This window comes from Bos taurus, chromosome 5 (genome assembly GCF_002263795.3).
Source record: "Bos taurus isolate L1 Dominette 01449 registration number 42190680 breed Hereford chromosome 5, ARS-UCD2.0, whole genome shotgun sequence".
Taxonomy (NCBI): Eukaryota; Metazoa; Chordata; class Mammalia; order Artiodactyla; family Bovidae; genus Bos; species Bos taurus.
In genome coordinates this window covers 10,760,698-10,777,571 of record NC_037332.1, presented here as the reverse complement: position 1 = coordinate 10,777,571, position 16,874 = coordinate 10,760,698, and the positions used below count along the sequence as shown (strand labels likewise).

The 16,874-nt window shown below is 37.9% G+C and overlaps 1 protein-coding gene across 4 annotated transcripts in view; it reads right to left on the bottom strand.

Annotated features, from left to right (window-relative positions):
* The window catches only part of ACSS3 (acyl-CoA synthetase short chain family member 3), a 190,080-nt gene that overhangs the window by 84,204 nt on the left and 89,002 nt on the right, over window positions 1-16,874 (bottom strand). For all 4 annotated transcript variants that reach the window (NM_001102137.2, XM_010804755.4, XM_010804756.4 and 1 more), the window contains 1 exon segment: window positions 5,224-5,375. In NM_001102137.2, the coding sequence (NP_001095607.1) occupies window positions 5,224-5,375 (152 nt within the window).

The following is a 16,874-nucleotide window of genomic DNA, read 5'->3' as shown; positions in this document are numbered from 1 at the left end:
TATTTTTATTTAAAAAATAAAAGTAAAAATTAGCCATCTTTTCACAGGTATTTGGACTCTCTGGAGAGAAAATTTACTCATATTCATTATATACATCCTGTCTCTGCACTGTACAATATGGTAGCTACTAACTATCTCTGGCTATTTAAAATGTAGTTAAAATTGAAAAAAATTAAAAATATCAGTTTCTTCACAGTAGTAACCCTTTGTCAAGAGTTCAGTAGTGACATGTTGCTAGTAGTTACTGTGCTGTAGATATCAGTTTTACCAGATAGCACTGCCCTAGATTGTAGAGTAACTCAGTATATGAGAGATACTCAGATGATGGCAACACATGGAAAGATGAACCTACTTCCAAATGTGTAACACTAAAAGGATAAACAAAATGACAATATACAGTATCTAGAGCAGAAAAAATGGAGAGAGAGATGAATGGGAATGAGACCTATACATCTTTCCTCATTTTTATATAAAATCAAGCACAATTCAACACTCAAATGAAGTTGAAAATTAAGCAATAAGGGAAACAGTAAAATGGTATTGTTGTTAAATTAATTTTATTCCTAAATACATAGGAAGCTGCATAGTAATGGATAAAAAGCCAAAGCCAAAATATGGTGAAGAATTTTTGGTAATAAAGTATAAGCAGAAGAAAACTAAAATGAATATTTTCTTTGAAGGTCCATAAACTACCAAACAATAGAAAACTACTCTTTACTTGTGCCAACATAGGTTAAATAAAACATATCATTTCAGTAATGCCTTATCAACTTCTAGTTCACACAACAGAACATCATCATTTTTTACATCAATGTCCCAGTGGTTAACTCCATCTTTTTCCTTCATTCTATTTTCTCCCCACTAGAAAATTCAAATAACCTTTTGAAAAAAACTCTCCACCATTTTATTACTGTTATTTTGGCTTCTGTTCAAACAGAACCGATTCTTCCCTCCAAGTCTCTTAACTGTCCTTTCAGACTTTTTATTTCGTCTGTTTTGCATTCTGAGTAATTTCGTCAGTAATATGCTATCATTTTAACAGAGCCTTTCATTGTATCCATATACTTATTTAGTTTACACTATCCACTGTACTTTTTTATTGTTTCATATCCAAGTTTAATAATTTTACATAAAAGTTGTTAGTTTACGACTGATTATCCTCAAAATACTTATTTTCAAGTTTGATTTGACTATATTACAAAAATAAGGTCAATTGGAATGAATCCATGTTCTGTTGATTTAAATAGCATTAGAGTTCTTCATGTATTTAGAATTTTATTTCCCACAATCTTTTCAAAATAGAAGTTCTCTGTTGTCATTTGTATCTCTTTCTCTCTCTCTCCTATGCTCACCTTCTCTGTTCAATAGGTTTGTGACATCTAATGCCATAATGATGGTTCAGAATTATTAATCCACAGTGATACTTGGGATATCACAGATCCTATTCCAGGATGACGATGGGCAGTTTTGTTCAGTCTCTGATTGCTGGATGGTCCTTTGTCTGATTCAGACCCCTGGACCAACATCTGCTATAAGTCACAGTCCCAGAAAACAATTGACAGTCATTATTATCAGCCGCCTTTTCTGAGTGGTGTGTTAACACCCCAGCTCACCCTCAATCAGTGAGCAAACTCTGACTCCATAGGGAGTACAAGGCAACACTGGGTCCCTATTACTCTGCCAACACCTGCCTGCACACCTAGCAAGCCTCTGGCTGCGGCCACCCTTGCCATTTTGCCACTCTAATCCATTTCTAGTCCACAGAAGAGTTTATTTTTCAGCTCAGCGCTGACGCTCTGCTTCTTCTTTTTCATATTAACTCTCATTGCTATGTAATTGGAAAAGAAAGGCTACATCAAAGTATGAGGTACTGCGCTATCTTGAATGGAAATCCCAGCAGAGATTATTTTTCTAACTTTACTGAAATTGAACTATAAGATCATGGGGAAAAAAAATCACTATGATGTATGAAAAAGAGCAGTGAATTAGAAAGCAGATGATAATAATAGCTAAGACAGTCTATGTTAAGAACAGTTCCAAGTGCTCTGCATGAATTACGTACCTTCTATTTTCATCATATTCTTGCACTAGCTCACACACACACACAAAAGAACAGAGAGACTACATAACTTTCTGAAGGTCACACAGTCAGTAAATGGTAGATTTGAACCCAGGGAGTCTAACTCCACAGTCAGAATCCAAATTACCATACAGTACTGCCTAGCCCAGCTCTTGCCCTATAGTAGCTTTGAAATCCTGGGAATGTTATTTTACCTCTTTGTGGCAAAGTTTTCTCTACTGTGAAATGAAATGATTTCACTAGACGATGTCTTACCTATTTTCCCAAACTCTAGTTGTCTGATAAAATAACATAGTTCTGGTTAGTTACCTATTTCAGAGTACCCTCTTAAATTTAGGGGAAATCTTTAAATTTATTTTAAAACAACCTTTGATGAGCTATGTAACATTTAAAAAGAAAATACCATCACAAAACATTCTACAAAAGGAGAGAGAAGCAAACTGCAAATCAATCTCAAGGCTGCGATTATAATATCTAAGAAATATCCATTCAGTAAGTCATCATGAAATTGCCTTGAACATAAATATAAAATTAAAGGTATAGTTGTATGAGAAGACTTGGGTTCTGGTTTTCATTCTGTCTCTAATCCAAACTTAACTTTTTTTGAACTCCGGTTGCCTACAGTAAGATAATTGGATTTTGGAGGTCTCTTCTAACATTCTGTTAGTCCACAAGTCAGAACCTATCAAAGTAGATCAGTGAAGGTACTATTCGTATAGACTATAAATATATGAAAAGGAAAAGCTGCATTTATCCCATGAGTGACAAAAATCCCTAGGTCAAGTTAGTCTGCTAACTTACTTTATATAGAAAGTGTTATGTTCATGGTATTTAGTTAGGAGTGTAGGCTCTAGTTAGATCGCCTGAGTTAGTTTCTTGCTAAGAAGTCACTTAACTTCTGGCCCTAACCTCCCTTACCTGTAAGATGAGAGTAATCATAATTCCTACTTATTGTGATAACCAGTGAGACAACAAACTATGACTGCTTATGCCTAGCACATAGTAGGTGATCAGCAAGTGTTTGCACTTATTAATAGTAGTCATTTGAATAATTGAGGCTGTTTTAGAGTCTGCAGTCCTAAATAGATACTTAAAACATAGGTTCACATCATCATGAATAACTTAAATGCCTAAAGACAAAGGGGCTTGATCAGGGGAGTTTATTGCAATTTCTCTTACATTAACATCTCATGGACTAAAATTTCATACTCTGTGTCTATACCTATTAGTTTGAAACAGTTGGTATTTTGGTATTGAAATTCATTCAATACCAAATGAATACCTATTAAATCTGATATTTAATAGGTGTTCATTTATTGGTGATTTAATAGGTATTCATTTGGTATTATTTGACCCTTTATACTGAGAAGGCAATGGCACCCCACTCCAGTACTCTTGCCTGGAAAATCCCACGGATGGAGGAGCCTGGTGGGCTGCAGTCCATGGGGTCGCTAAGAGTCGGACACGACTGAGCGACTTCCCTTTCACTTTTCACTTTCATGCCTTAGAGAAGGAAACCGCAACCCACTCCAGTGTTCTTGCCTGGAGAATCCCAGGGATGGGGGAGCCTGGTGGGCTGCCATCTATGGGGTCACACAGAGTCGGACACGACTGAAGTGACTTAGCAGCAGACCCTTTATACTTCAGGCAAATTAGAAATGGTTTCTTGCCTTTCCAGTAAAGGATACCATCTGAAACCCATGTACCAAATGGGAAACGATGACGTAGCACACAACAGACCGTAGCTTGGTCGTCACACCCCCATGCCCTGTCATCAGAATGCATTTGTCAGAAAGGGACACTGCAAGAATAAGGGCACTATTTCTTCAAAATCCCTGGTCTTGTGTTAAGACATGGAGACTATACACAGCCTCAGATGTGTTTACCAAAACCTATGTTCTCTTCTTTTACTGAAATGGAGTAAACTAAATCACAATGTAGTAAATAAAGTTAATAGAAATATAAGAGTATTTCATGAACACATTATATGCTCATTTTATGAACATTTTATGTAAATCCAGATCCCTTTTTTTTTCCCCCAAAAAAGAAACAAATGAACCAAATCACTGACCCTGCCCAAATTGAAATCTTCTTGCTTACATCTGCAATTGCTGTACAGTATCTGTTTTAACCCCTTCTTTGGGTCATAGCAGCATAAAATTCATAACATCTGGAATTTAATTTAAAAATTTCAAACTGACTTAATTTAAAACCAATTTTGACTTGAAGAAACTACAAAATCCTTTTAGTTTATGATAGCAGTGACCTATTTCAGAAAGGTTCAATGAGAACTGATGCTGGAAACTGCCTTGAAGATACAAATTGCTATAATTATCTCTGAATGTACATATCATTAAGCTAAAATGAATGGCAATAAACCAGCACAAAAGTATCTATTCTGAGCACATTATTACAAAACAACAGGAAAATAATTTCCTTCACTCTTTCAACATAGGTAATATGGACTATAATTTGCACATTTTATCTTTATAAGTAAAATCAAGTATTTTCCCTCTATTTAGACTATTAGTCTATTTTCAAAAGGTAGATATTATATATATGCATTTATATATATGTACATGTGCAGGCTAAGTCGCTTCGGTCTGTCTGACCTTTTGGACTGTAGCCTGCCAGGCTCCTCTGTGCATGGGATTCTCCAGGCAAGAGTACTGGAGTGGGTTGCCAAGACCTCCTCCAGGGGATCTTCCTGACCCCGGGATCAAACCTGTGTCTCTTATGTTTCCTGCATTGACAGGTGGGTTCTTTACTACCAGAGAGAGTGGGGCTTCCCAGGTGGTGCTAGTGGTAAAGAACTAGATTACAAACACACATACATGTATATATATGTATAAATCACAGTTAGCCTTCTGCTTTAAGGAAAATATAAGCAGAGTAGTTTTAAAAAGAGAACTAATTTGAGAAAATTTGAACAGAAATAAACAGGACATGGTATTAAAAAATATTCACAGTATAGCTAAATTTCCAACTCTTTCAAAAATACATTTAGAACAGCCATTCTTAACATTCAGAACCTCTGACTTTTTCCGTAACGGTACTGCCGTGCTAGAAAAAATGTACAGTGTTCAGTTATTCACTGTGATTGCAGTTCTTAATGTAATTTGCCCTGTGTATCCCAAGTTCACCTTGTCAGCGAGTACTGCTTCCCCAAGGCTGCCCCAGGGTCCTGTTGACGGATCGCTCTAATTGCAGTCGGCGCTGTAAACAAGGCAGCCACTCCATGCTCCGCGAGCACACGGAAATAGGCACCAGCATCTGGTGTCCCCACAGGCTTCCCCTACAACGAGATTCATTCAAAGCGTCACCAGGTAAAATGTCTCCTACTTCATTGACTGTTCAATACTTACACATTTAACATAGCAATATTAATAAAATGGGGTTCTCACCGTATCTTAGTTTTAATATGTTTCCATGTTCTGTCATAAATAAACAAAATGCCCAGATATCAGACAAGCGATTTGCTCCAATACTGTATCCTAAAAGCTTTTCAAATAGCAACTTCTCCTTTCTTAAGTTTTGAAACATAAAGGACTAGAAATATATATATATATATAATTAAATCAATAAAACAGTCTTCTATTTTCCAAGCAATTAAATATATTGTTTTGTCTGGCAGACTAAATGAGAAATGTGGTTGCTATGAATTTCTAACATTACACATTTTTCATGATCTCCATTAAAAATGACAATAGCAAGTCTCAAAATATATGAGAAGACAGAAAAACCTGGAATTACAGTGATTTCTCAGCACTGACCTTTTCAATTAAATGTCTCACTTCAAGAAAACCAATTTCTAAGAATTAAAAAAAATCTAATAAGATATCTCAAAATGTAGGTTTTCCACAGCCTCAAAATGACATTATGCATGTTCAACAAATAATCCACTCACAAAAACTTAACAATCTTTGTGGACTATGCAATTCAAAAGGACACAAAACATTTTTAACTGAAAATGAGCATGGCATAAATAAATCAGTAATTCTGTAAAAAATCAAAGGATCCCATAAAATCTATGTTGGTTCAACTATATTCCTTCATTCCTCAATCCATTCTCATCACTGGTACTTCTTCCTTTGTTTCTGAAGTCAGGTCCTGGAATGTTTATATGCATATAATGTATATTTCACAAGCAAATCCTTTTGGAAGTGGTTGAGATAAATAGGTTTCCTATTTTGGGCCATTTCTTGAAGACTGAAGAGCATATGAGCATCCTTTGGACCTTATATCCTGGAAAACACACTTGGGAAACACTGAGCTATCGTAAGCAAAGAAAAGAAGAGAAAAAGAAAGAAGGAGGGAGGGAGGGAGGAAGGAAAGAATTTGCTGCTGCTGCTAAGTCACCCCAGTTGTGTTCGACTCTGTGTGACCCACAGACGGCAACCCACCAGGCTCCCCCGTCCCTGGGATTCTCCAGGCAAGAACACTGGAGTGGGTTGCCATTTCCTTCTCCAATGCATGAAAGTGAAAAGTGAAAGGGAAGAATTTGCTAGAAGCCAACTTAGAGGTCTCCCCAAACAACTAATAAGAGTGGATGATGATATGACATTTATCATAAGTATGATATGATAGCTGTTTAATAATTTTGATTCACTATCCACTTCTAATTGGATCTCTCCTAGGGTACTATTTAGTTTTCACATATTTTTTAAAGTTATTCTCAATATTCTTTAATATAGTTATACTTTCCTTTTTTAAATTACCTCTTTATTTTATTGTTACTTCTCCTTTTGCTCTTTAAATACCAAAGATACTTCTTGCAATTAGAAATTCATTTTTATTATCACAACTACCCTGAAAATCTGATTTTAATTTATTTCACTACCATCGTAGGATTTCATTACCATCGCAGGTCAACACATTGATGTAGTAGAAAAAGCTGCCAAATACATTCTGGCAACTCATGTATGTAATTTAACTTATACCTTTTGAAGGCATGAGCATATCAGCACCAACTTTATTATTTCTAACCAAGGCAGGTAAAGATTTGACTTTTACTTCTTCAGTCTGTCTTAGGCACTGATCACCGGGGGCGGTAGACTGTAACCTTGGAAACTTCACCTCACCCCCATATAAATGATTTTTCAACTGACCTTACACAATTGGCTTGCCCTGTCAATGCTGCCATTTTCTTGTCTGCCAAATAAGAATAAATCGCTTTTCCAATAAGTCTTTGATAAGCTAAAAGCACTGAGATAATATTTTAAAGTGGTTTGACCTCTACTGAAGAAGGTTATTTTATAGCCAATTTGAGTTGAATTCTACTACAGCGCCAGTGTCACGAGACAATGATAATATACTCACTGAAGAGTGACATTAGTCACCAAGAAAATGCTACACCACAGTGACGACCTACACACGGGACACTATTTATTGTATTTTACAGCACCTTCAAATTAATTATATCCAAGGATAATGAAACAATAGTTCATTAGAAATAATAGTTAAAACTGTACCATATTTTTATAGATAATAAATTCTGACCCTGCATCAAACAAAATTCCATTAATATATTTATTAAGCATAAAAAATGATGATAACATGTCATTACAATTAGGATACTAATGGAAGTGATGAATAAAAGCTCACACTTTTTTGTAAATTAGTTGAACTACGAAAGGTTCAGTTATCTTGCATTAGATTGTCTATTCCTCAGAAGAACATGAGGCAATGAGTGATATTTTTTTTATTATGGAATTCAAGTTCATTCAGCCACTCAGTTGTGTCCAACTCTTTGCAACCCCATGGACTGCAACACGCCAGGTTTCCCTGTTCATCACCCACTCCCGGAGCTTTCTCAAACTCATGTCCACTGAGTTGGTGATGCCATCCAACCATCTCATCCTCTGTCATCCCCTTCTCCTCCCGCCTTCAATCTTTCCCAGCATCAGGGTCTTTTCAAATGAGTCAGTTCTTTGTATCAGGTGGCCAAAGTATTGGAGTTTCAGCTTCATCATCAGTCCTTCCAATGAATATTCAGGACTGATTTCCTTTAGGATGGATTGGTTGGATCTCCTTGCAGTCCAAGGGACTCTCAAGAGTCTTCTCCAACACCACAGTTCAAAAGCATCAATTCTTTAGCAATCAGCTTTCTTTATAGTCCAACTCTCACATCCACACATGACTACTGGAAAAACCATAGCTTTGACTAGATGGACCTTTGTTGGCAAAGTAATGCTGTAGAGGTTGCTCATAGATTTTCTTCCAAGGAGCAAGCATCTTTTAACTTCATAGCTGCAGTCAACATCTGCAGTGATTTTGGAGACTGTCCCCAAAAAAAGTCTCTTATTGTTTCCATTGTTTCCCCATCTATATGCCATGAAGAGATGGGACTGGATGCCATGATCTTAGTTTTCTGCATGTTGAGTTTTAAGCCAGCTTCTTCACTCTTCTCTTTCACTTTCATCAAGAGGCTCTTTAGTTCTTCGCTTTCTGCCATAAGGGTGGTGTCATCTGCATATCTGATGTTATTTCTATTTCTCCCAGCAATCTTGATTCCAGCTTGTACTTCTTCCAGCCCGGCATTTTGCATGATGTACTCTGCATATAAACTAAATAAGCAGGGTGACAATATTCAGCCTTTATGTACTCCTTTCCAGATTTGAAACCAGTATGTTGTTCCATGTACAGTTCTAACTGTTGCTTCTTGATCTGCATACAGATTTCTCAGGAGGCAGGCAAGGTGGTCTAGTAGTCCCATCTCTTTAAGAATTTTGCATAGTTTGTTGTGATCCACACAGTCAAAGGCTTTGGCATAGTCAATAAAGTTGATATTTTTCTCGAACTCTCTTGCTTTTTTGAAGATCCAGCGGATGTTGGCAACTTGATCTTTGGTTCCTCTGCATTTTCTAAAACCAGCTTGAACATCTGGAAGTTCACAGTTCATATACTATTGAAGCCTGACTTGGAGAATTTTGAGCATTACTTTGCTAGCATGTGAGATGAGTGCAACTGTTCAGTAGTTTGAGCATTCTTTGGCATTGCCTTTCTTTGGGATTGGAATGGAATGAAAACTGACCTTTTCCAGTCCTGTGGCCACTGTTGAGTTTTCCAAATTTGCTGGAATATTGAGTGCAGCACTTTCACAGCATCATCTTTCAGGATTTGAAATAGCTCAACTGGAATTCTATCACCTCCACTAGCTTTGTTCGTAGTGATGCTTCCTAAGGCCCTCTTGGCTTCACACTCCAGGATGCCAGAGACTAGATGAGTGATCACACCATTGTGTTTATCTGGGTCATGAAGATGTTTTTTGTATAGTTCTTCTGTGTATTCTTGCCACCTCTCCTTACTATCTTCTGCTTCTGTTAGGTCCATACCATTTCTGTCCTTTACTGTGCCCATCTTTGCATGAAATGGTGTCTTGGTGTCTCTCATTTTCTTGAAGAGATCTAGAGATCTCCTTCCCATTCTATTGTTTTCCTTTATTTCTTTGCATTGATCACTGAGGAAGGCTTTCATATCTCTCCTTGCTCTTCTTTTGAACTCTGCATTCAGATGGGTATACTTTTCCTTTTCTCCTTTGCCTTTCAGTATCAATAGCATTTCAGTCACTCAGTCGTGTCTGACTCTGCGACCCCATGGACTGCAGCATGCCAGGCTTCCTTGTCCATCACCAGCTCCCAGAGTTTACTCAAACTCATGTCCATTGAGTCTGTGATGCTATCTAACCCTCTCATCCTCTGTCAGCCCCTTCTCCTCCCACCTTCAATCTTTCCCAGCAACAGGGTCTTTTCAAATGCATCAGCTCTTCGCATCAGGTGGCCAATAATTGGAGTCTCAGCTTCAAAATCAGTCCTTCCAATGAACACCCAGGACTGATTTCCTTTAGGATGGACTGGTTGGATCTCCTTGCAGTCCAAGGGACTCTCAAGAGTCTTCTCCAACACCACAGTTCAAAAGCATCAGCTCCTCGGCACTCAGCTTTCTTTATAGTCCAACTCTCACATCCATACATGACTGGAAAAACCATAGCCTTGATTAGATGGAACTTGTTGGCAAAGTATTGTCTCTGCTTTGTAATATGCTGTCTAGGTGGGTCATAACTTTTCTTCCAAGGAGTAAGCGTCTTTTTATTTCATGGCTGCAGTCAGCTTTGCCTTTAGCTTCTCTTTTTTTCTCAGCTATTTGTAAGGTTATACTCCTCAGATAATCATTTTGCCTTTTTGCATTTCTTTCTCTTGGGGATGGTCTTGATCCCTACCTCCTGTACAATGTCATGAACCTCCGTCCATAGTTCTTTAGGCACTCTGTCTATCAGATCTAATCCCTTAAATCTATTTGTCAATTCCATTGTATAATCGTAAGGGATTTGATTTAGGTCATACCTGAATGGTCTAGTGGTTTTCCCTACTTTCTTCAATTTAAGTCTGAATTTTGCAATAAGGAGTTCATGATTGTGAATTCCTTATTTCAGAATTACTTTAATATTTATGAATTTATTTACTTTCTTAAAACTTCTATTCAATCTCAAATCTTGATATAAATATGTTATATCAAAGAAATTATTGTTTCCCAAAACAGCCTGCTGATTAACATAAACATTAAGTTCTGGATGATATAACAGCTCAGCAAATACAACACAGCACAAAATAAGATCTGTCATCAGAAACCATTGTTGCATACAATCATAATACATTAGACTGTGCTAACATATTCATTCATTTAATAAATATTTATTGGTCATCTACTATGGACTAGATACTCTTAAAAATCCTAGGAATAATTTTTTGAACAAGCCAGGAAATGTCCTGCTCTAAAGGAACTTATACTCTAGTAATTATGGAGGGTTACGGAGGACATGGTGGCTCAGATGGTAAGGAATCCACCTGCCACGCAAGACATACGGGTTTAATCCCTGGGTTGGGAAGATCCCCTGGAGAAGAGGATGGCTACCCACTTCAGTAGACAGAGGAGCCTGGACAGGCTGGCAAGCTTCAGTCCATGAGGCTGCAAAGAGTCAGACGTGACTGAGTGACTAACATCTTCAATTTCATGTAGTAATACTATTAAAAATTACATAGTAGGTGCTGTAAGCTATTTTGTGTCTAATAAATGGAAAAGACCATCATGACAAACATAGGACCCATATATCTTCAACACTAGTAGCTTCAGAAAACTGAAGCAAAGCTAGTAAGCCTCCTGAACCACAAACTCTAAATGAAAATGACTTAATAATAATCAAACAGCTTATTGATTTGATGGAATACTCTCCACTCCTCCCCTCCTGTACATCATTGGCTCACGTGCACATATACACATCCATGCACACATAAGTAATACAACTCCTTTACAATGCTTTTAAAAATTAACCATTAATACACTAAGCATGCTGAGTTGCTTGGAGACACTGACTCCAGAACTTGCATATTCAATAAGGGGCAATAGTCCCAAACCCATTCAATTTTAAAACAAGAAGAGTCTAAGATTATAGGAATTTTCAACAAACACACACATCCAAAGCAGTAATACAGCTAAAAGGTAGCAATAACTGAAAATCTCTTTAAAATTCAGTCAATGTCATTACCATTTGCTTTGATTTCCTTCCTCTGAAGTCTACAGTGTTTTGGTTGCTACCCAGAAAACAAAGGCAGGAAGCAATCGCTAAATGGCAAAGCAGAGATTATGAGCTTTCAGCTGTTACAAACCATGAATTTTTAACATCGGAGATTTATAAAATGTCAACTGCTTATATTTACACATTGTGGTTAGCAATGGTACAAAGCATGGAGAATGTGACAGTTTTCTTAGACACCAAATATCATAAAATTAAGCTTCACTTACAAACCATCTAGGCCTTACTGCTTCAAGGTGTTAATATTAATGCACCACAAGTGTAAGTTCAGAGTCAGAAAAAGGTAGTATCTAGACTTCTCACACAGTTTCCAATAGCTTAATTTTTCAACACAGAAGACAGTGGAATACAACAACTTAAAACAAAGGTATACTTAAATATTAAATTTTTGAGCAAAAAAAAATTTAATTGACTTAATTACTAATCCTATGATTTCATTTTATTCAAGGCTTGGGGGTCAAGAGTATGTATGATTTCTTAGACTCTGACATAACATTTTTGAGTCAACTACAGTTTTTGCCTCTTTTTGTGGCAAGATTTGAAATACACTTGGTCTCTTTTTGAACACTACTTCTGAGAATGTCATCGAAGGCATGTTTTTACTGCAGTTCGAAAGTGAAGACAGCAAAAACCCCTTATGGACTACTCCTGAATTTCATTTCAGGAGACAGGTGCAGCAGAGTCGGCTGATTTATTTTGGGAGAATGATGAAATTGGCGATAGCATTTGTTGAGTTCCTATGACATGCCTGGTGCTTTTTTATCAAGGGATACGAGTTTGGGCATGCAACATCTAAACTGGAGACTTGTCAACACATAAGCAATTCTCCAGGGTATATTATTTAGTGAAAAAGCCAAACATAGACTAGTGTGCATACCATTTGCACAAGGCTGTTTGTAGACAAAAAGAAAAGATGCGGTTTATACATGAATGAACTATTGTAAACAAGAGACTGACTGCTTCCAAGTAAGAGAAATTGGATAGCTGAGCACAGAGAACAGGGAGATGCATGCTCTTTACCCTTTTGTGAGCTCTGAAATATGTGCCAAGTGACTATATGCTTTGTTTTTGTTTAGTTGCTGAGTCATGTCCAATTTCTGTGACCCCATGGACTGTAGCCTACTATGCTCCTCCGTCCATGAGATTTTCCAAGCAGGAGTACTGGAGTGGGTTGCCATTTCCTTCTCCAGAGGATCTTCCTGACCCAGGGAGTAAATATACCTATAAAGACAATTTAATAACTAAAAAATTATATCAACTGACTCTATTTGCTAGAGATTTTTCACCAGTCCATGGGCTTCACCTGTGAGGATATGCTTTTATCTTGCTTTCCTTCATTGTATCCATGTTGCTGCTGCTTCTTAGTCACTCCAGTCATGTCCGACTCTGTGCGACCCTAAGGACTGCAGCTTGCCAGGCTCCTCTGTCCATGGGATTCTCTAAGAGTGTTAGAGTACGTTGCCATGTCCTCCTTCAGGGGATCTTCCCAACCAAGGGACTGAACCCAGGTCTCCTGCACTGCAGGAAGATTCTTTACCACTGAGCCACCAGGGAAGCCCCCATTATATCCATACCACCATCTAAATCAATTCTAAACCAGTGATTGCCACAACTAAATATACATTAGAACTTCTCAGAATTCCTTTGAAAGGTACCAATGCCTGGTCCCCACTCCTTGAGAGTCTGATCTAATCGGCCTTGATATGGGGTTGGATATTGTTATGTTTTATGTGTCCTCAAAGTAATTATTAATATAATCCACAGCCAGGATTGAGAAACCAATGCCTAGTCCTTATACTAAGCATTACCTAAGGCTTCTCTGGTGGCCCAGTGGTAAAGAATTCGCCTGCCAATACAGGAGTTGCAGGAGACCCAGGTTTGATCCCTGGGTCAGGAAGATCCCCTGGAGGAGGACATGGCAATCCACTCCAGTATTTTTGCCTGGAAAATCCCATGAAGAGAGGAGCCTGGCAGGGTACACAGTCCATGGGGTTGCAAAAGAGTCAGACATGACTGAAACAATTGAACACATTACCTAAGGCTAGGCTATTTTTTCGCTATCTACATGCCTGGTTATCCCAGTAGATGAGCCTAGAATTTAACACTAAATTTTGCTGCTTTTTTCCATTTGTTATCAGTAAATGAGCCAATCTAAGTATTGATAAAAAGAATATATTGATATAAGTGAAATCTGATAATAGGAGGCCATTTACTGAGAAAACAATCGAAGAGAAATGCCTTATTCCCCCAATTACTTATGCCTTGATCCCTAAATCAGATTCCAGACTGGAGATACCGATATCTATATCTATATATCATGATTTGTAGACTTAGCACCCTGTGTAAAACTGCCTTATCCACAAAGATGAAACGATTAACCCCTGCTCAGCAGAGGTTAATGTGTTGTCCAGAGACCACTGAAAATTAAGTTTTAGTTTGGGGTTTTACTTTGGTTTTATTACTGCTTGAAAGCAATATACCTTTATCTTTAAATGAAGGGTTTCTGATCTGAATTTCAGAGGGGTTCATAAATATTCTGATTTTTTTAATGTGTATATGCTCTTTTTCCTAGGGAAGGAAGTCAATTGCTTTTATCAGTTTCTGAAATCCTTCATAACCAAAAGATTTCTACATATATCCCTAGGTTTCTAGGTAAAATCTCTTTAAGATTTTGTTTCACTCTGAGAAACAGCTTGATGAAGCTAGAGGGCAGATGATCATAACTCAGTTCATTTTCCCCCCAACAGGGTGGATAAGCCTCCCTATTGCTACCCTCTTAATCCACTTTTACAAAGGGCTGCAAATAGTCTCAAAAATCCAAACTTAGTGTCCTGTCTGAGGTCCCCAACCACACTGTCTTCTTTATCCCCCTATTATTTTGATTACAAGAATTTGCCATTTTTGTAAATCAAAGCCAGTCAAATATCAGAAGTTTCATGTGGTTCAAATTAATGCTTTGAATACATCTGCTATTTTGACAATCCCTCTTCACTATCTCCTGTGGTAGATACCACAGAGTTGCAGTTCCTCAGGTTTGAGTCCTTGCCTTTCTTCGGTTAGGAAGGATAGGCTCTAGCTTCCAGCCTGAAAAGGTAAGACTTCTCCATGCCTACATTCAGGCTGCATATGTTGATCTATAACCTCATCTAGATCTATCCCTTTTGTACAAACTTTCAGCCATAAGGTGAATAGCACCTGGGGATCTAATATATAATATAGTGACAAACAGTTGACAATACCATATCACTGAAATTTGTTAAGGGTAGAATTTGAATATTCTCAACAGGAAAAGAATGATTAATATGTGAGACATTTTAGTTAAGCAAATGGGAGAAATCCCTTCATAAGGTACATGCAGGCATGCACGCTCAGCTGTCATGTCTGACTGTCTGCGACCCCATGGACTGTAACTTGCTAGGCTTCTCTGTGCATGGGATTCTCCAGGAAAGAATACCAGAGTGGGTTAGCATTTCTTCCTCCGGGGAATCTTTCTGACCCAGGGATGGAACCTGCGTCTCTTGCATCTCCTGCATTGGCAGGTGGAGTCTACCACTGAGCCGCCTGGGAAGCCCTTATGATGCACACATGTATCAGACAGCCTAAATTTTATTCGCCAATTATACCTCAATAGAGTTTTAAACAATCAAAAATAGGTCTGTCCGTTTTGGTTTGTTTTCTTCCCCTGCCTTTTCCCAACTCTGAGAGTTGACCATACTGACACTTTTGACGATCTTACCCTCAATGGGATAAACCATTTCTTTCACCTAGGTAATAAACGTTATTAAAAAGATGCTTACTTTCAAAAGTTATTAATGCCAAGTAAATGAAGCAGAGCACAGTAATCGGTAATTCCACAGACCCAGTGCTGAGCTAATTAGGGACTCTGACATATGTACCGTTCTCAGCAATCAGAGAATATTTATCTCTAGGATAGCTGGTAGTTCAAGGCTAGATAAAAGCAGGACTGCTTTCCTCTCTGAATTCCTCCATGCAGATGAGCAATCACTCTGCTATATCCTGTAATGAAGGAACAAATTCAGGCTCTCTTTACTCATAGCAAGGAGTGAGAATTCACTGTTAGAGAAACTAAATGGCCTCTTGCATTATTACACCAACAGGTTCCCACCCAGAAAATAAAGTGTATTCCGTATGTATACTGCAATTCAAAGTGTATTCAAAATAAAGTGTATTCAATATGTATACTGCAATTCAACCTGAGGCTGTACAAAGTCTAACTCTTCCACACCGTTCCATAATTTACCAAATACAAACTTCAGCATGCTCTTGTTTCTCCATGTTAAAAATAAAATGAACACACAAACTTTCCTAGGAGACTGCCCTCATACACCCAAATTGCCAAAACTCTCTTCAGTTTTGTTCTACCAGGCCTCTCTCCGTAGCACTTAGCTCACCGATTCCTCATCTTCTGGAAGACCTCCCCTCCACTGGTTTTTAGGAAATGGCTTTCTGATTCCTTTATCACTTTTCACTTTCTCATCCTCAATTTATATTGCTTTCCTTTCTCAGACTTCACCTCGCTGCATAACCTGATCACTTTAGGTACCTGAATTATTAACTCTTTCACATCTCTAATTCTGAAAGTTCTTCTGAGTTTCAAACCTCACTTCCCAACACCACACAAATGTCTGAGTAGCTCCTTTAAACTCAACATTACCAAAACTAAAAGTACCGTTCTCTCCTCCACAATAGCCGTCACTCCTACTACAGTATTTCAGTTGACAACTGCCACTACAGCAGCTGTCCTAGCTGAAGACATCTCAACTATTTTCAATTTCCATTTTACCTTTGTCCTACAATATCCACCTGACACTCTAACATCCTGCCTTCTCCTTTATGTTCAGATCACGGATACTCTGGTTCTGGCATATAGGAGAGCAAACTAGTCTGCACTACTCAAGTTTCCCAACTGTTCATCTCAAAATTATGAACCCAAGGACAGAGACTTTGCAGCCAGAAAGCCTTGCTTCGAATCCCAGCTCCATCACTCTTATGCTATTGGCAAAGTTATTTAATGTCTCCGAAACTAAGTTTCTACAACTGTAAATAGGTAGGCAAAATATTTATCCCATGAGTTTGGAGACAGAATTAATTAAAACCATATAAACTGCTTAGACGAGTTCCTATCACCCAACACTCATCCATAGAAGCTGCTGTTATTACTTGGACTATATCATCCACAAACCT